This window comes from Erpetoichthys calabaricus, chromosome 2 (assembly GCF_900747795.2).
Source record: "Erpetoichthys calabaricus chromosome 2, fErpCal1.3, whole genome shotgun sequence".
Taxonomy (NCBI): Eukaryota; Metazoa; Chordata; class Cladistia; order Polypteriformes; family Polypteridae; genus Erpetoichthys; species Erpetoichthys calabaricus.
In genome coordinates this window covers 188,423,074-188,443,591 of record NC_041395.2, presented here as the reverse complement: position 1 = coordinate 188,443,591, position 20,518 = coordinate 188,423,074, and the positions used below count along the sequence as shown (strand labels likewise).

General features: G+C 43.4%; 1 protein-coding gene across 2 annotated transcripts in view; it reads left to right on the top strand.

Annotated features, from left to right (window-relative positions):
• LOC114644499 (acyl-CoA 6-desaturase) overlaps positions 1–20,518 on the top strand; it is a 166,267-nt gene that overhangs the window by 21,962 nt on the left and 123,787 nt on the right. For both annotated transcript variants that reach the window (XM_051922055.1, XM_051922054.1), the window contains exon 3: positions 2,174–2,284. In XM_051922055.1, the coding sequence (XP_051778015.1) occupies positions 2,174–2,284 (111 nt within the window). The remainder of the gene's footprint in view (positions 1–2,173; positions 2,285–20,518) is intronic.

Below are 20,518 nucleotides of genomic sequence, written 5' to 3'. Positions count from 1 at the left end.
GGTGAATCAATATCGGCATGTATGAAGTATTGGAAAAGCTGTTTCAGTACAGCTCTTGCTCTTTTTTTGTTACAGGGTAAAATTTTATTTCTCATTAAAAGTATGCAGATATCAACAATTTCCAGGTTCTGTTGCCTATATACTATATACTACCTGCTGTCTGCTTATTAGTGAAATTACCATCACTATTAGGTCACTTCCAAATGAAATGAAGAAAAAACATTACACTCCTAGGTGACTCCAAGATTCCAACTCCAACTCACTAGATGTAGATATAGTGATATATAGTGTGGCGAGCGGCTGGGGGCGGTACCCAGCCGGGACGCCTGGAAGGACCGTAAGAGGGATAACACCTCTTCCGGACCACGAGGGGGCAGCCGCCCTGGTTGGTATGGGGACCACGGGAACAGAGCATGGAAGCCCAACCCTATAGGGGCCCGTGGTCACCGCCAGGGGGCGCCCAGATACCTGAAAAGCCCTGGACGTCAGCACTTCCACCACACTCAGAGGTGCTGGCGGAAGGATTACCAGGGACACCCAGAGTGCTTCTGGGTGCTCAGCCGGCACTTCCGCCACACCAGGAAGTGCAGGCGGAAGTTCATCAAGGGGCACCTGGAGCATATCCGGGGCAGCATCAGTGGGCTCGTCTCCCTCCATTTGTGAGTTGGAGTCAGGTGGAAGTGGACGTAGCTCAGAGGAGAGGAGTGGAGGTGGTGAAGAGAGGCATTGTGAAAGGCCTGGACTGAGGGTGATTGGTGTTGGGGCACTGGGTTGTGTGCACTTGTAAATAGAAGAATATGTACAATAAACGGGTGTGTGGTTTTGAACCATCGGTGTCTGTCTGTCTGTGTCCGGGCTGCTTTCCACAATAGATATAATGTATGGAGTAGGTACTTAAAGTTAAAAACCAACAAGGCACATGGTCTGGTTAACGTTTTACCCAGTATCCTGGAAACCTTTGTGAACCCTTTGTGAATAATCCTTGTATTCATAGACATTTTTCAGCGACTTAGTGTAAAGCTAACATACTTTACTGTAGGAATGACTGGCATCCAGTGACACTTGCTTCTTTGCTTATAAAATGCCTTGAAAGGTTGGCAGTCTCTTGGTGTTTTCTTGGCTCTTCAGACTTCCTCCAAGTTGTGTATCAAAGTAACAGGGCTATGAGATGTGGTTGGTCTCTAGCCTCTTGACCATTCTGATGGATGAGATACATATATCAGAATGCTATCTGTGGAGTATAGCTATTTCATTTGCTATCAATCATTGCTTGTCTATAAATCAGTGAACTTGGTTTGCGTAACCACATCTATGACTGGATGTTAGATTATCTATCTATCTGTCTATCTGTCTGTCTGTCTGTCTGTCTGTCTGTCTGTCTGTCTGTCTGTCTGTCTGTCCATCGTCCAGTCAAATTTCAATACAGGAGCCGTTCAGTCCTGTTGCTTCAGCCCTAAAGCTCAGGACAACTGGTTCAAACAGACTTTTTACTCTTAGCAGCAATGAAACCCACTGATAATGTAATTTATTCACACAGGAGTACAAATGTCATACTTTAGTACTACAAATGCTACATTGCTATACATGTTATTTATCACTAAGTATTTTTTTTAAAACATCTTCAATAAACACTGAATGTATCTGCAGCAAAATTTCAGCACTTTGCTTCAAACTTAGTACTTATTCTTAAAATAATTACTGAGTAATCCATTTGGTCTAGTGCATATAGCAACAATCAATCTAAAGCACTGACGTTTACTAAAGTATACATTGTGTTGTTCATGCAAGTAGTTAATACAGTACTTTATAGCCAGAAAACAAGGAAAAGGGTAATGTTTGTGCAAGAATGATGTTACCGTATGTAGAGTATATTGTCATAGTTTGACGCTACTGCTGTTTTCTTTACCATCATTGATACCTGTGAAAAGCTCCCATGTTAAAGAGAATGTAACCAAACATAAGTCTCCATATTGTAAAAAAACTGTAGTTGGTTTTAATTTTCTTTAAAGTTTATTAAGAAGTGCTACAGAGGTACAATTGTTCAGTAATTGCCTACAGTATAATTGGTACTGACATGTGGCTGCAACTGTATAACGAAGAACATGTTATTATCCTGTTTCAAACAAAGTTAATCAGTGGTAATCCAATTAATTCTTTCCCACTTCCTCTTCAGGATGCATTTCAAGCATTTCATCCAGAGCCTGACTTTGTGCGAAAGTTTCTAAAGCCACTACTAATAGGCGAGCTGGACCCTGGAGAGCCTAGTCAAGATCGGGATAAAAATGTATGTTATCAAATTAATTTTATTTAATATTGCTATTATGCAATTTTCAACTGTTGCCTAAGAGTGCTACTTAAAAAATTACATTTTATGGAGTGCTGATGACCAAGTGTTAGTTAGCTTTTTATTGTATTTTGTTATTACTGTTGATGTTCTGTTGACAGAGTGGTCATCTCATGTCATTTTCTAACACAATTACACCACACCAGGGTCACGGTGGCAGCAGGAGCCTACCTATCTCAGATAGCACAGGACAGAAGGCAAGAAAAAACCTGGAGGACACGCCAATCCAGAGCAGGGAAACCACACACACACATACACAGACACATACCAAACACACAGTAGGGTCAAGTCACCTAACCAGCACTTCTTTAAACAGTGGGAGGAAACTGGAGCACCTGGAGGGAACCCAAGCAGTCTCAGGGAAAAAGTGCAAACTTCTTGCAGAAAAGACCCAGAACCCAATTCTCCTTACTGTGAGGCAGCAGTATTATCACTGTGCCGCCTTGACAGAGTGGTATTTTTGTATAATAAAATGTGGGGAAGAAAACTGTATAACATGGTGTTTTTTGCCACTTTCTGTGAATTAATTAGTAGCTATTTACATTTCTATTCAGATCATTTATATATATATTGAAAACGGCAGCAGTCCTAGCACTGACTACTAAAAATCACTTAATTGTGATAAGGTTCTTTTCACCAAAACCCTTTGCTTCCTGTGTTGTAGTAATTTTGCACCCATCTACTCACTGCACCCTGAACTCCCACTTTAGTCTGATGTCAAACCTGGCATATGCTACCCTATCAAATATCTTCTGAAAATCAACATAAATAGTATCATGTTCAACTTTCTTATCATATACTTTGGTGGCTTCTTCCAACATATTAGCAAAGCATGACCTCCCTCATATGAACCCTTGTCGACTGTTGACTAAAACTCCTTGCCATGTGATGCTCCATCTTTTCCTTAATAATTGTTTCCATTAATTTAACCATAATGCATGTTAAGCTTTCTGACCGATAGCAGTGCTACTAAGTAAAGAACTGCATATCCCAGCTGCTTCGAGAGTGTTCCACTATTGGACTACAGCAGAGGACATGGGAGATGCTGGGGAGAAGGCAGACTCTTTAAATGGAGGAACCATCAAGATGGGAGGATTACTGTTGTTTGTCTGACCATTATGTTGCTGTTTTCTCCTGTTGCATCACCTATAGTTTGTCTTGGATTACTGTTTCTGGTTTGGATTTATGGTCTGTCTCGTGCCCACCTATTTTCCTGTAAGTGTACGGATTGGTAGCAACTTCATCTGAAGGTGTGCTCCCATTCACTGCATCCCGCACCACTTCAGGAAATGGTAGGACAGATAATAATCATTTCAGCGAACTGTTCACAGGATTTTCCACTCTCCAAACATCATTGGTTGCCGCTACATTTGAACTGTGCTCTGCACTTTGTCATGAATGTTTGTCATGCTTTGTGTCGTTTTGCTGTTTTATGGGTTTTGTTATATGTGAGACCACCAGCTGGGAATCGGTGGGAGGGATTGTTTATTGTTAGCTCTTTTTTGTTGTATTATTTGCTGTCACTATAGGAGAGAAGGGAGGGTTAACTTTAATTATTATTGTTTATTGTTAGCTCTTTTTTGTTGTATTATTTGCTGTCACTATAGGAGAGAAGGGAGGGTTAACTTTAATTATTATTTACATTTACAGTTCATTTAATATACCACTTTAATATTCATATCATGTTTTAATCTGCTGTGTAACCGTGCCTGTGTGAGTGAGTGTGTGCAAGTAGGGCCAAGGCTGGGTGCGTTCCTGGGGAGGTTATGAATCTTAGCGGCACTTCAACCACTACAGATTTTGGTAAGTCAGGTAGGAGCCAGGTTTATTGATAAGTGCCCTTGTAGTTACATTCACAGTTCTTATTTACACAGAAGTCATGTCTGTCGAGTGCAGAGCAAACAGTTTGAACTAAGTGTGCCACTGTTTGATACGCCACCGGTACCTAGCCCACACCACGGTATGGACAAAGTGCCAGTCGAGGAAGCCTTGACCCTGCTGGGTACCTTGTGCCTCTCCAGTTCAGAGCAGCCCGAGATCAGCAAGGGACAGGTTCCATGTGACCTGATTCTGTGCCTAGAGCAGTTAGAGGCGAGGGTTGATGACATTGCCTGCAGCTTTATCATTCTAAATGAGACTGTCCATGACCTCATTGATGCCACAGCTACCTGAGTATATGGTGAGATGGCTGTGAGGGTGCAGCATCTTGAACAGTCCTTTGCACAGCATGGCCAGCACCTGAATGCAAAAATGAGAGAGGAGATCAGGAGGCAGGTGCAATAAAGCTGGCGTGCCTTCTTGCAGCCACTGAGGCAGTCGACTCCTGTAATAGGGGTGGGGGCCATCTGGGGACAATTGTCCTTGTCGGCTGCGGCGCCATGGAAGAAGTTCCCTAGGCTCGCCCCTCGATGTGCACCTGCAGGCATTGTCAACTTTGTAGTGGAGGTTGACCTGTTTGTGGAGCTGTATCCACTAAGCGGTACCAAGCTGAAGTGATTTCTGAACACGGCAATCAGCAGACCGGCTCACACTTGGTAGTTTGGTGAACAGCACAAATGTAAAACTGGGCAGAGTTTTCCACTGCCTTTCTGAATGTGTTCCTCTCAGAGAAGTACCAGGCGCTATTGGAAGAGAAGTTCCAGACCTTTGTGCAAAAGCCATCACTGAGTTTCAGGGACTTTGTCTTTGAGTTCGTGGCATTGTGCCTTTAGTGGCATTCTGACATGTGAGAGGAATAGTGTGGTGGCTTAGTGACCGGATTCAAGGGTACTGTTACAGGTAGGATAAAAGCATCAAATTTGGCACAGTTCTTCCTTAGTTCAATAGAGTTATTTTAGCCTAGGAGCCCTGATGGGGTTGTACAATAACCAGTATTAAACACAAAATTAATTAATAGGCATGAAATATCGCAAATATAACTTTTGAGCAGCCTCTTTTTGCCCTTACCAAATTGGTACAGTGGAAATGGCCTGACACTCATGATGAGAACGTGCATGTGGTTATGCTTGGAGGCTTTCATACTGAAATGGCTCTGTGGAATACCTTGGGTGATCTTCTTGAAGGCTCAGGCTGGACAGCCACACTCACCACAGCTGAAGTAGTACCATCTGGCATGGCTGACTCGTTTCTGAAGGCTGCCCACCTAACTCGAACTAGGCATGCTCATCCAGTAACTGTGCTTTCCCTGCAGAATCTTCAAAAGGAGGCTTTCATGCTTAGTACAGGCCCAAAAGATGATGAAGCAGCAGAGGCTTGGAGAATCAACATGATTATAAGATATGAAACCCTAATTCTAATTTTCATCAGGGCTCACAGAGAAGGAAATTTCCCACTGTATGTTGAAGTTTTGGAAGAACTAACCCCTCTGTTTTTTGCGTTGGACCATGTAAATTATGCAAGATGGATGCCTGTCCATATCAGGGACATGAAATCCTTGCCAGACTCAGTCAAAGATGAGTTTCAGAACAAGTCACACTGGGTTTTATCAAAGACATGTAACAAATTCTCTGCCATTCCATTTGACCAGGCACACGAGCAGATGAATAAGATCGTGAAGAGTTCAGATGGTGCAGTGGAAATCACAGAAAATCCAAATGCCTTCAGACGATGGATGATTTCAGGTACAGAACTTGCGAGACTGCAGAAGGAATTTAAGGAAGAATACCTCCATGATGATTCTGACAACAGTAAGAATTTGCTACACCATGAACAGGGGTTCTCAGTTCAGAAGACTTTCCACACACAGGTGACAAGCCTCTGTGAAGCTATGAGACAGATGGGCAATCCATTCTTGGTTGATTTCCCAGAACTAGTTACTTTTGATAGCCGTATCTGTACAGGTCAACTGGTGATTGACTCACTCCACTGCCTGGAGGACACAGGTAAGAGACAATACCAAGACTTTGTTAAGCGGGTTCTTGATGAGCGATCTCACTCAATTAATGATCCTATAAAAAGAAATTCACTGGCACTCTTCAGTAACCCTAAACACAAGTCTACTCCAAAGCAGGGCAAGAAGATCAAAGAACTGAAGAACAATGTTGCACTGTTTGGGCAGCTTTACATTGCTATGCAAAACTGCGAAGGTGACTTGGAAGAGTTTTTTGCACACAAAATGCAGTTATTCCGTCCTTCCCTGTCAGACTTTGGTAAGCTTCACTTGCCAGGTACCAAGTCTGATCTGCTGCAGTGCCTTGAACAGCCTGATCAGTGTGATGCACCTGTTTTATATGACTGCCAAATTCTGGATGGAGCTGCTATCATCCATTAACAATGTTAACACATTTGATATGTACGCAAGTGATGTTTTCATTCCTTACCTTGAAAAGCTGCTGCAAAATTGCAACAGGCTAGACGTTGTTTGGGACAGCTACACCTCAGGCAGTTTGAAAGAGACAACACGAGAAAAGAGGGGAAAAGGCGAACGCAGAAAAATGTCCGGTCAGACAAAACTGCCATATAATCGGATGGATTATCTCTGTGACCCAACCAATAACAAGGAGCATTTTGCTTTTTTGACAAATAAGATTGAAGAGTTCAAGTGGTCACCAGAAAAAAAGTATATGTCACATCAGGACATGCTGTTTCAGTTCTTGGTTCTGGTTCTCCCATGAATGACTGCAACCATGAGGAGGTTCACTGACACAAAGATTGTTGTACATATACAGCATGCACTGGAAGACGGAGCAAAAAGTGTTGTTTTGTGTACTGTAGACACTGACGTAGTAGTCATCCTTGCAGGCATATTTCATGACCTAGTCATCACACAATCTGCTGCTGATATTTGGGTGGCCTTTGGCACAGGCAAGAAGCACAGATTTTACCACATTAACGAAATATGTGCAAGCTTGGGTGAGCCAAAGTCAAGAGCGTTGCCTGTGTTCCATGCATACTCCGGCTACGATACAACTTCAGCTTTCACTGGTAGAGGTAAGAAGTCAGCTTGGCAGGCCTGGCAGGCGTATGATGATGTCACAGAGACATTTTTAAATCTTGCCAAACATCCATTTCAGCAGTTGACTTCTGATTGTGTACAATTCAAACGCTTGAAAGACTGACTGTTATCCTGTATGATAAAAGCAGCCCTTTGATGTCTGTGAATAAATTAAGAAGAGAACTCTTCTGTCATGCAAACTGATCAATGGAGAAACTGCCACCTACACAGGACACACTACTTCTGCATGTACAAAGTGTTGTATATCAGGCAAGAATCTGGACGACAAGCTTACAAACTGACCAACTGATTCCTTCTCCATTGGGCTATGCATGGGTGACAGAATCAGGATCATTGGTGCCACAATGGACCACTCTCCCTGAAGTCTCCAGGGTCTGCAATGAGCTAATCAAATGTTCCTGTAAAGGTGATTGCACCAGATGCAAATGCGGTAATGCAAATCTGGACTGCTCACCACTGTGTAAATGCATGTGCAACAAATATAATTAATCTGAAAACTATTTCCTATAGTGATGTAATAATTTGTGATTGACTTGGTGATTCTGTCAAAGACTGTTAAGTTTCAAGTTTTGCGTATCTACGTCTGGTTCTTTTAGTGCACGTATGGTCATTTTTGGTCATTTTCACAACAATTTTCATTGATATCGGTATATCTGCAGTTCTGTGTTTTTTTTTTTTCAAGCAATTTTTTGGGCTCCTAGGCTAAAATTCTTTCATAGACCCTAATGAATAGCCATGCAAAATTTGGTGCTTTTATCCGCTCTGTAATCTCACTAAGCCACCACACTAGAAGACATATTGAGACATGTATTTGATGCACACGATTCTTGGGTGGCAGCTACTCTGAAGGGGGTCATGAAATTGATGGACGAGTTGATCAAGTTGGGGTCTCAAGTAGAAAAGGACTGAGCGGCCATCGAGGTTAGTGGGTCTCGCAAGGGAGCCAGCCATGCCTTGGTAGGTCCCCTATCCCAAACCACAAGGGAAATCCCCAGTGGAACCCTGTGCTGATATCAACTTGGTGCAAGCCACCTTGCCCCCGTAGTGGTGCCCATGTAAGTGCAAAGGGGTCACGGGGAGGCGGTTGTAGATACAGACAGCACTTGAGATATAGCTTGTGGGAAAAGTTTAAAGTCCCTCATGAGCACCTAAGGAAAAGTGCATAAGTAAAATTCTTTCTCGCTGATGGTCGGGCACAAGAGGCAAAGGTCAGGGTGCCTTTGAAACTGTTTGCATGAGACACACTCAGAGACAGAGGTATACATCCTTGAAGATGCTCACTTGTCAATGCCTTTGTTACTTGGTATGGACTCACTTATGTTGGTAGGGCTTACCATCCATCTGTCGCAGCTGGAGGACGAGTTGGGTGGTTCCACAAGTTTGTTCAAGGGGTTGCTAACATCACAGCTCCACTGTTCCAACTGCTAAGGAAGGGGTCCCCTTGGAAGTCGTCACAGCTGTCCCTGGACACCTTTGAAGCACTGAAGAAAGCCTTGCCATTGCCACTAGTCCTGGCACAGCCAGATCCAACATTGACTTTCCAGGTCCACACCAACGCAAGTGACCTAAGGTTTGGCACCATCCTCTCCCAAATAAATACGGGGAAGGAATTAGTGGTCATCAATGCCTCACAGTCACTGAAGGGCACCAAGTACAATTATTCCACCACCAAGAAGGAATGCCTTGCTGTCATGTGGGTTGTTCAGAAGTGGTGCCATTTCCTGGAGGGGTCAAGTTTTGAAGTCTACACAGAAGACCTGGCTTTTACCTGAGCATTCAATTGCCCGAAGACCATGTCTAGTTTGACCAGGTGGATGTTGTGTCTCCAAGAGTTTACATTCAAGGTGTGTTAACATAAGGGCTATGCTAACATTGTGCCTGATTCGCTGTCCCAGGTGCATGAGCCAGCACCCGTTGTATGTTCGGTATCGGTCTCCAACCCTTGGCTTGATCTTCCGCTGAACATACAGGATATTGTCCAATCTCAAGTTTCTAGTCATGAATGAAAGGGACTGAGAGAGGGCTTGGGGAAGGGGCCTGACCGGATACATTATAGGGAAGTGCAAGGGGTACTTTATTGATGTTTACCGAACAAGGATCAGGGTTACCATAGTTGGTAGTGCCCGTGGCATATGTGCCCAAGATATTACAATACTACCATGACAGCCCAATCACTGGTCACCAAGGTTATTATAGTTAACAAAAAACTAAAATCAAAACTGAAACTATTGTTAAAAAAACCTTTTTGTAAACTGGAATAAAATAAATGAAAAATTAAAACTAAAAAACTATTAAAGTAGCTGTAAAGACTAACTGAAATAAAAAAATAATATGCTAAAAATATTTTTAGTTTTCATTTTTGAATGAATATTCTTGCCATTAGTCTTTAACCCTTGTAACTTTTAACTCTAAAACAGAAAGTACTCCACAAAAAGCTGCCTGCATATATTCATCCAGTGAACAGCAGCTGGTGATGGAGGGCGGGTGTTTACACAGCATTTACGGTGACAGAACAGGCTGAATACGGGCATGTAAAGCACGTGAAATAGGAAGCGATTTATGTGCCTCCTTTCTTTGCACTTGAATATCAAGATGTACTTCAAACATCTAAAATTGGAATGTGCTAGTGAACAAAACCTTTATCATATGGACAGAAAAATCACATTTCAGTTATTTCTCAGATGTCTGCATTTTGTTGACAGTAGTTCACCTGCCACTTCGAACAGAAGAAATCCTTTCTGAAAATAAAACAGCACTGATTGAGAGACTGACAAGATCATCATACAAGATCAGTATATTGTTGCAGACCAATCACTTTTGCTTTAAAAATGTCATTTAACAACGAAGCGATACAAATCTTGTAAAATTCCTAAGTTGGCAATGTCTCTATTGAGAGAGTCTGCCAACTGCTGAAAAACTAAACATACTAATGTGTTTTTGTAATCTAAATGTATTAACTTATCTTTTTTAGTTTATTTTCACAGCTCAAAATACCTGCTATTGTGAAAATAATCCAGTAGCAGAATTATTTTTAAAATATGTGTCCCCCTTTTTTCAATTTGTCTCTCTCATTAAAAACAGATTGTTGTTTTTGTTCTTAACATCAGCCTTATCATACATATTGCATACCATGGATTTTTCCTGCTTTGCATCCAAAACTGCTGGGGTAGGCTCGAGGTTTCCTGCCATCCTGCTCTGGATAAACAGGTTTAGATGATGTATATATTGTTCTTAATCTCAGATGCTGTCTCTGTCATTTTGTGGCAGTCCTCACTCATATTACCTGTTGTTGCTCTGCTCATTAAGGGTTTACTGTTCTTATGCATGTACTATTCAAGTCTCACAGCTGGGTGGGGTCTACACACTGATTCAAGCCTGCCTATAAATTGAATGTGCCTGAGTTGGAATTAAAGATCAATGTGGCTGGTAGAAAATAAAAAGCCCAGTACAGGAGATTTTTTAGTGCAATATTGAAGGCATTCATTATAAGCACATTGTCTTGTGGCGAGATATGTTGTGTGGTATAGACATTTACAGTAAAAAAAAAAACAAAATTTTAAATTCACCTAAATTTCATTACAAATTGGGCCAATCAGCACGTATTTGTTCAGCATAAATAACATAGAAAATATTTTAAAAATGATAAAATTGTTCATATTCAGAATCTGGTTTTGATTATGCTTGTTTTTATCAGACAAAAACAAAACCAGATAGTACACCATGTAGTGGAATAAGTGTTGTAAGAAATCGCAGAAACAAGCATAAAGATTTGGGGGTTTTAGCTCTGTATACTGTAAATCAAACAAAATCATCAGACGCATGAGGGTTGTCAGACAGACAACTTATAGGGTCGGACTGGAAATGAAAACGTGGTGATGCTGGAAAAATTGTGGTGGTGGCCATTTCATACCACATGCACAGGGCCCTTTTCTTTGTCAAATCTGTCAAGGGGGCTGCCCTCTCTGAAAATTGAGGTACAAACCGGCGGTAGTAACTCGCTAGTCCTAAGAAGGCTTGCACTTGCTTCTTGACTATTGGACGGGGCCATTCAAGGGTGTCTTTTATTTTTGAACTCTGTGGTTTCACCAGTCCCCCTCCTACCAGGTAGCCCAAATATTTGGCTTTGTTCAATCCGAAGATAGATAGATAGATAGATAGATAGATAGATAGATAGATAGATAGATAGATAGATAGATACTTTATTAATCCCAAGGGGAAATTCACTAACACTTCTGGGAATTGATATGTAGCCCAGCTTTCACTAGCGTCAGGAGGATGGCGTAAACCTGCAGTACATGTTCCTCCCAGGTGCCGGAAAAGATCACAACGTCATCGAGGTAGGCGGCACAGTAGGACTGGTGGGGCCTTAGCACTCTGTCTACCAGATACTGGAAGGTTGCTGGTGCCTCTTGCAGCCTGAATGGAAGGACCTTGTATTGCCAATGTCCACTAGGGGTGCTAAATACCGTTTTTTCTCTTCCGGATGCCATTAAGGGAATTTGTCAGTATCCCTTCGTTTTGTCAAGTAAAGGGCCGTCCCCAACCTCTCGAAGAGCTCATCCACTCGGGGCATAGGGTAGGCATCAAATTTGGAGACTCGATTAAGACGTCTAAAGTTGTTACAGAATCTCCACGACCCATGTGGTTTAGATACGAGGACGATGGTACTCGACCAGGGACTATGGCTTTCTTCGATAATATCCATGTCCAACATCCGTTGAACCTCTAGCTCCATCTCAGCATGTTTTGCCTCAGGAAGACAATAGGGACATTCCTTGACTACCACCCCCGGGTCCATCACTATGTCGTGCTGAATCAACGAGGTCCAGCCCGGTGCTTCACTGACCACTTCCGGGACAGACGAGATTGCACTTTCGAGGTCCTGTCGCTGGTGGGGAGATAAATTGTGGCCGAGGTTAAGTTTGGCTTTTTCTGAGAAAAGGGAGAGGGTAGGGCAAGGAAGAGGGTGTTCTTCCCTGTCCCTCCATGGCTTCAATAAGTTAATATAATATACCCGCTCGCTCGGCCGACGATTTGGTTGACTCACCAAATTGTTAACGAGCCTTTTTCTCTCTTTAACCTCGTATGGGCCTTGCCAATGGGCCAGCAATTTCGAGTGAGAAGTGGGCACAAGCACTATTACGCAGTCTCCCAGCTGAAATTCGTGCAGGGAGGTGTTTCTGTTGAGGTCCAGGCCTGCGCTGCATGAGCCCTGGGCATGTGGTCTTTAAGTAGGGGTCGAATTTTCTTAATCTATCGCGTAACTGCGCGATATGCTCTAAGATGTTGGTGGAGGGAAGTGCCACCCCTTCCCAACCTTCTTTTAGCACGTCCAAAATGCCCAGGTGTTGGCGTTCGTACAGAAGATCAAAAGGGGAAAACCCTGTGGAGGCTTGTGGCACCTCCCGGTAAGCGAAAAGCACTGGGGGTGAAAGTTGATCCCAGTTCCTACCATCCGCGCTGACTACTTTGTGGAGCATCTGTTTGAGGGTCTGGTTGAATCTTTCCACCAACCCATCCGTCTGCGGATGATAGACCGACGTTTTGAGATGCTTAATGCGGAGTAACTTGGCAACCTCCCTGAACATATCCGAAGTAAAGTGCGTACCTTGGTCCGTAAGGCATACTTTGGGTATGACCACTCAGGAAAAAAGCCCTACTAATTCCTGTGCGATATTTTTTGCATTAGCAGCTCGCAGGGGAACCGCTTCTGGATATCGAGTTGCATAATCGACCATAACTAATATGTACTTATGGCCTCGCACCAAAGGTTCCAGGGGTCCTACTAGATCAATACCGATCCTCTCAAAGGGAACGTCTATAAGGGGAATCGGGACCAGAGGAGCGCGATCCCTCCTGGGTACCTGACGTAGCTGACAGACTGGGCAAGACTGACAGAAACGTCGGACCTCCTCATTGAGCCCGGGCCAATAGAACTGGAGCTTCACTCGCTCCAAAGTTTTCTCGGCCCCAAGGTGGGCGTCTAAGAGGTGGGTGTGAGCTAGTTCACAGACCTCCCGCCGGTAGATCCGCGGGACTAACAACAACTTCCGTACCTCACCTTCGTGTTCCACAACTCAATATAGCAGATCATTTTCCAAGACAAAGTAGGGTCCCGGTGGCGGGGAATCTATCGACAGTATGTCGTCTACGGACACAGTGGCATTCCGGGCTAACTTCAGGAATCATCATTCCACTGTTCTCTTTTAAATCATGCCGGCGTAGACCGAAACTGATAGTCCATGCCGGCAAGCGGATCAGATGTCTGGTCCGGGGAAGCGCCCATCCAACCCGGAACCTCATCCAGTTGTACTTCCGGGTCGAGGTCCTTCGCTGAAGTGGGTTCCCCCTGACCGTCCACGTCATCTACAGCATAGTTGCCAAGAAGCATGGCGTGGGAGCAGTTTGGAGGGCCCCTTGACCATCCATAATCAGACCCAACCTAGGCTTAGGAGTGGTCCCTGCTCTACCGTGTTTACTTTCTGACCAGTCTTGTCCCAGTGTAACCGGAAAGGGGGGCTCGGGTAACACAGCGACGAGCAGTTGTTTTGGATTCCCCTTCCAGGTTATGAAGCACTGCGGACTTGTAAGACCTGGTCTCCCCATGCACACAAGTTACGTTCATTGTTTGAGCCACCCACTGTCGCGGTAGAACATAACAGCGAACAACAATGGTAATGTTACTCCCGGAATCCAACAATGCCACAACCGAGTGCCCATTTATCAACACCACTCCCGTATTTGTGACCACCAGAGGATTTGACAGAGCACAATACCTCTCTCCCTTGGCCCAGGTGCAGTCCATCAGCTCGACGTTAAGGGGGCAGGTGGAGGATATGCCCCACCTCACCGCACTTGAAACAGCACGGCGGGGCAGGCACCCTGTCTTTCGGCTTCGCCAGAGCATCCACAGCGCGATAGGTGGCCACACGTCCCTGTCGGATCCCACAAGCCAACCTCTCCGACCCCCCCAAGTTGGGTTACCACCAGCTGGCACTCTAAGACCTACAGAAGACCATTCATATCTTTGTATGGGTGTCTTCGGACCTGCTGGGAGAGATAGTCTGACATGGCATTGACTAACCCCTCACAGGCTACTTGTTGGACCACCTGGCGAGCCTGGTTGACATCTGGCCTTAGCCAGCACCCGAGCTTGCCCCAGAACTCGAACGCCTGGGCTCTAGCCGGGCGGGGTCATGTTTCCAGTGCTGCCATTCCCTCGCCTTCTGGCCCGAGGTTATGCCGTAGCGCTCAAAGATTTGGGCCTTCAGGAGGTCATACTTGGCGGCTTCCTCCTAAGGCAGATTGTGATAGGCCTGCTGCATGATGCCCTTCAAGTACGGCGCCAATATAGACGCCCATTCCACCCTTGGCCACTGGTTCCGAGAGGCAGTCCTCTCGAAAACCGACATAAAGGACTCAATGTCGTCCAACACAGAGAGAGGGACGATAGGAGGTGGTGGGTGCCATGTGGGCTCTGGCTTTACTGCTTCCAGCTCCGCCTTCGTGGTGGTGGATGGGTAATTGACATCATCAAGCAGGGACCAGAGGGTAGAAAGGTACCAGGAAGTGGTGTGTTTCTTTAAGCATCCGGGTAAAGTTACGGCGGTGATGCTGTGTTTTTTCTGAGGAAACAAAAAGAGAGAGGTTGTCCTATATTAAATTTTACGTAAAATATTTTTAAACCTGTACCACTGTACTATTGACTGTTTCTACAATTAGAAGCTTATCCTAGTTTATCCCTTTTAGCCTTTGCTCATCTGATCAAAGGTTATCCTACTAAAGTTAAACTCAAAAGTTTTAATTTTTGCACAAGCACTCTAGCAAAACATTGAAATATATTATAGTATGGTCACTTAACCTTTGTGGTTCAATTACCTTCATAACCTGAATTCTATCCTAGTTTTTAAAAAAAACAGTAGGTGTCCCTTCTTGTTGGTGTTTCAACATACTGTGTTTAAAAAAAAAACAGTCACTGATTATGTTCTGCCCCACATCTTGTTAGTTGAGACTGTTATTTGTTGAACTGTGCTCCCCCTTCATCTTGTCATTTATTAACACACCAGTCAGTCACGTCCCACACTCACAGTGGCACTATAAAAGTCTATGAAACTCACGTAAAGCACATAGGTCCCATAATAAACATTTGAATACAATACACCCCATGTGTCTCACGTAGGCACCCCTTTATCTCTTGTTTCGGTCACGTCCAAAACGTATCTTTAGGGTATATAAACCCCTGGGTCTGATTAGTTGTGGTACGCAGCAATTTGAACCTCTGTCTACACGCTTCTCTTTGTCTTGATCCAACCGTGGAAATCACTCGCCTTTTTACAATGAGGTACGTCCAGTAAAAGTCTTCAAGAAAGCTCGCTCACCCCTTGTCGTTTTTTATTTTGAAGAGGCCGAGTTGTTTAAGCTCTCTGCGGCCGCGTTGCATGGACAGCGCGGAGTGAGGCAGAAAAGTAGAAAGGCGAATCCATGCCGCGGGACAGACTGCAAGAGAATCGTTACGACAGCTAAGTTAAGGAGCGTTCTGGCCCCACGGAGCAAAGAAGGATCCTATGGCAACTTAGTAAAAGGGCAATTCCACGGTGTTGGACGGACCACAGTACATTGCTCCTCACCTGCTAAGTAAAGGGACGTTCATGCCAGGGATCAAAGGGAGGATCTCTGGGCAACTTGGCTGAAAGACAGTATTCGCACCACAAATTGGAGTGCAGCATCTCCACGGCATCTTTTATATCAACTGACTCCGCCTACTGATAGGTTGAAGCACAGTAAGGGCTGTTCATGCTGTGCTTTCCAATATAGATTGGTGTTTCTCGTGGCTGTAAACAATGAGAAAAACAGTTCACACAGAAGCCGAACTGGGATCTGATTGCCTTAAGCGTTTCAGCTTTATTTACTTTGCCTCTCCTGAATCGCCTGAAATCAGCAGTCTTCTTTTGGTGTAGCTGGCTACAAAAGCACTCGGTTCAACTTATACAGCCCAAACTCCACTGTTGCAGACATGGAGAAGGTATACAAAACCGAATCTGCTTCTGTGGCCAATTCAAGACACACGCACTGTACAAACACCTCAGCAAAAAGCTCCGCAACCAAAGCTTGTGCGTTGGCTGAAGCAGCACGTGTGCGTGTGTCCTTTGCAATGAAAGAGCTTGCCATTAATAGAGAATGTGCAAGAATGGAGGCAGAAAGACCTGCACTGGAAGCAGCACTAGAGTCTCTTCAGTCCGAAAAAGAAGCTGCTGCAGCAGTAGCCGAAGCTGAAATATTAGCAGCTGCGACAAATCTACTAAATCATGAGATCCGCAGCTGCCGAAGCTCATCTCAAACTAACAGAAGGATAGCAGAGTATGTAACTCTTGACACTGACACCTCTCAGCTTAACTCACCTACTCACAAAGAAGTGGAAAAATCACCTGCTGCACAACAAGACGTCATGCTGAGGAGTCCTTAACACATCTCAGGTGACCACCCATTTTCTACAGAGGTGCAAGCTGGAGAAAGGGAAGATGTCCAAAGAGTGTCATCACAATCAGCACATGAGGGAAGGACGGCAGAGTATTTACAGTAGCAGATGCTATGGCTCACACTTGACGCTGTCACCTCTCAGCCTAACTCACCTACTCACAAAGAAGTGGAAAAATCACCTGCTGCACAACAGGACGTCATGCTGAGGAGTCCTTCATGTATCTCAGGTGACCACCCATTTTCTACAAAAGTGCAGGCAGGAGAAAGTGAAGATGTCCAAAGAGTGTCAACACAGACAGCATGTGCCATTTACCCAAGACTGCCCCACCAAGCAGAACTGCTTGATCATCACATCAAGACCCTTCCTTTAAAGCATAGCCCATTCACATACTCTCTACAAACCTGTGCTGGAGTTATGGACACAATTGGCAGGAAAGCAGTTGGCTTCCAAGTAAAGACCGTGAATGCAGGAGTAAGTATGGCCCTGCCTCCACTTATCGAATGCAACAAGATTTTGAAAAATCGCTCTGAAATACCAACACCAGAGGCAGCACGTCACCAACCTCACTTACAGTCTGTTGCAGGCCACATCCTAGAATTGGATACTAATGCCCATATTCTGCTACTGCTTGGAAGAGACATCATCAGAGTGCACAACATGAGGCAGCAAATTAATGGCCCTCATAAAACACCCTTTGCTCAAAAACCTGACCTAGGTTGGGTTCTTGTAGGCGAAGTTTGCCTCGGAAATGCTCACAAGCCGGCAGTTTGTACTTTCAAAACAAGTGTGTTGAGAAATGGGCGACCTTCACTTTTCACGCCTTGCTACAACCACCTTTGCTTGAGAGAAAGGATGACTTATGGCGGGGAGCCAACACCATTGGCTGCTTTGATCGAGTCTGAGCATGATGATGTGCTGAGGACAATTTTTGACTCCATGTTGCCACGGATCAGACTGTCTGCACTTCCTGGTGGTTTCACAGAGAATGATCTCTTTAAAAGCCAGTGGAGACAAGTGCAAGCCTTGACAAATGAATTCTGGACACGCTGGAAACTTGAATACCTTTCCACTTTGCAGAGCGTACAAATAGGAGACATTGTGTTTTTGAAGAAGATTCCACTATCACGCAATAAATAGCCTATGGGATTTGTCACCTTGGTATTCCCTAGCAGTGATTGTACAGAACAAAAAATAGAAGTTTTAAGACTGCCTCTCAAGGCATCTCCAGAAACTCTATCAGGTGTATCACAAAAATCTTTCTACTGGAAAATGGATATGTTCTAAGTTAACACAATGTTTGCCTCTATGTTCAGTGATATAATGTTATTATATCAGACGGGGAGTGTTCTGCCCCACATCTTGTTAGTTGTGACTGTTATTTGTTGAACTGTGCTCCCCCTTCATCTTGTCATTTATTAACACACCAGTCAGTCACGTCCCACACTCACAGTGGCACTATAAAAGTCTATGAAACTCAAGTAAAGCACGTAGGTCCCATAATAAACATTTGAATACAATACACCCCATGTGTCTCACGTAGGCACCCCTTTATCTCTTGTTTCGGTCACGTCCAAAACGTAACTTTATAGGGTATATAAACCCCTGGGTCTGGTTAGTTGTGGTACGCAGCAATTTGAACCTCTGTCTACACGGTTCTCTTTGTCTTGATCCAACCATGGAAATCACTCACCTTGTAAGTGTCTTTTAAAGGTTTATTGTTTAATGTATGCTGCCTATGTATTGCTTTGTAAATCATTCTTTATTGTCTTTGATTGTACACCTGTATATACCTGTGTGTTTCTTTTGTATATATTTCAGTTTACAATGAGGTACGTCCAGTAAAAGCCTTCAAGAAAGCTTGCTCACCCCTTGTCATTTTTTATGTGGATGTGCCGAGTTGTTTAAGCTCTCTGCGGCCGCGTTGCACGGACAGCGCGGAGTGAGGCAGAAAAGATTTTATCTAAAAATTGTTCTTGTATTCTGCTCTTTGTTATGTTATTCCAGTTAAGATTTGGGTAATTAAATCCCCCATGACCATAATATCCCCCTCTAAACTTGCCTTTTTGATATTATCAAAATGATGCCCATTGAAACAACTGTCTGTAAGGGAGATCTCTTGCACACGTCTACATTAATGGATATGTTCAGTATATTTCAAGTAGAAGTAACTTATTCAAAGTTATGGTATATATTAGTTTACCACATAAATCTGTATCCTAAAGTAAAGCATATTTCAGCCCATTGTTGTGAGATTAATCTATTTTAAAACAAGGCAAGCTATACACTTCATGTCACTGTCTACCCAGTTCATTTACCTCCACAGCACCCTTTCAGCCCTTCGGAAAGTCATCAGCAAGTACCGTTATTGGCATTATTATATATATATTTGAGTTGCTGTCTCTGTTCTGCACACAACTATACCATAACAACTAAAAAAGAGACTCACTTGTGATGGCTTATATTCCTTCAATATATGCAAGCTTATTTCTTCTACAAAGACAATGCCTGCTGCTGAACTGAAAATGCACACACATGTGCTTTAGTGAAAGGGTGCACACACTTAACATACAATCTAGTGACAAGAACTAAACAGATGTTATTTGCATCCATTAATCCATCTTCATAACTCACTTATCCAGTGCAGGGCAGCTGGTGTCTGTGCCAGCAATCATTGAGTGCAAGGCAGGAACAACACCTGGACAGGATGCTAGTTCATTACAGGGTGAACACACACACACAGAGGCGAAGACCAATTTATCATCAACAATTTGCCTACATTTAACCAGGCTGAAATTTAGTAATTTTAGAAAATACAGGCAGTAGCCAGTGTGTTAGTGGAGAGCTGTTCATTCTTGCGTCACAGCACTAGGGTCTGCATGAGTTTGCTTTCCCTGTGTATATACAGATTGATTTTTATGAGTGACGGTCAGTGAGTTTACTCACTCAAACACATTGTCCTGTGTTCGGCCATTACCATTTCCTCAGCAAGAACAACTAATTGCATGTATTAAAAAAGATGATAATTGTTTTTTTATGCATCAATCTGCTCTGCACACTCCACCTTTTTCATTATGTGCATATTTTTTTTATTGTGTGTATGGTAACACAACACACCATGGAAACTGTGATGTGCAGGTAGATTGGCTCTTTCAAAAATTTAAGGTTTTTATTAAAAATAAAATGCAGTGTAATCAATTCACTTTAGATTTATTGTAAATTGTGCAAAGTACAATGAAACTCTTACATGGTTTTTTCACTGTCCTGCCATTTTGCCACTTGGTGTGAATCTAGTGCTATAGGCTATGTAAAAGAATAACACAGACTATAACAGGGGAGGAACTAGTGGCAGTTAGGCTAAATAATCATATGATTTGACCAACAATCTGTCTCTTATTTTAAGCCATGGCAGAATAACCAGTTCCACCCTTAGCCAAACTGGGGTCCTAAGGGAAGTCTTCTTGCCTCCCCTCCACCCCTTCTTTCCCTGAATTGGGGCCCTAAGGGAAATCTTCTTGGCTCCCCTCCACCCCTTCTTTCCCTGAATCCACTACATTAGTGTTTCTTATAATAGCTTTAATTTGAACAATATCTATATTTATTTATATATATATATATATATATATATATATATATATATATATATATATATATATATATATATATATATATATATACAGTTAGGTCCATAAATATTTGGACAGAGACAACTTTTTCCTAATTTTGGTTCTGTACATTACCACAA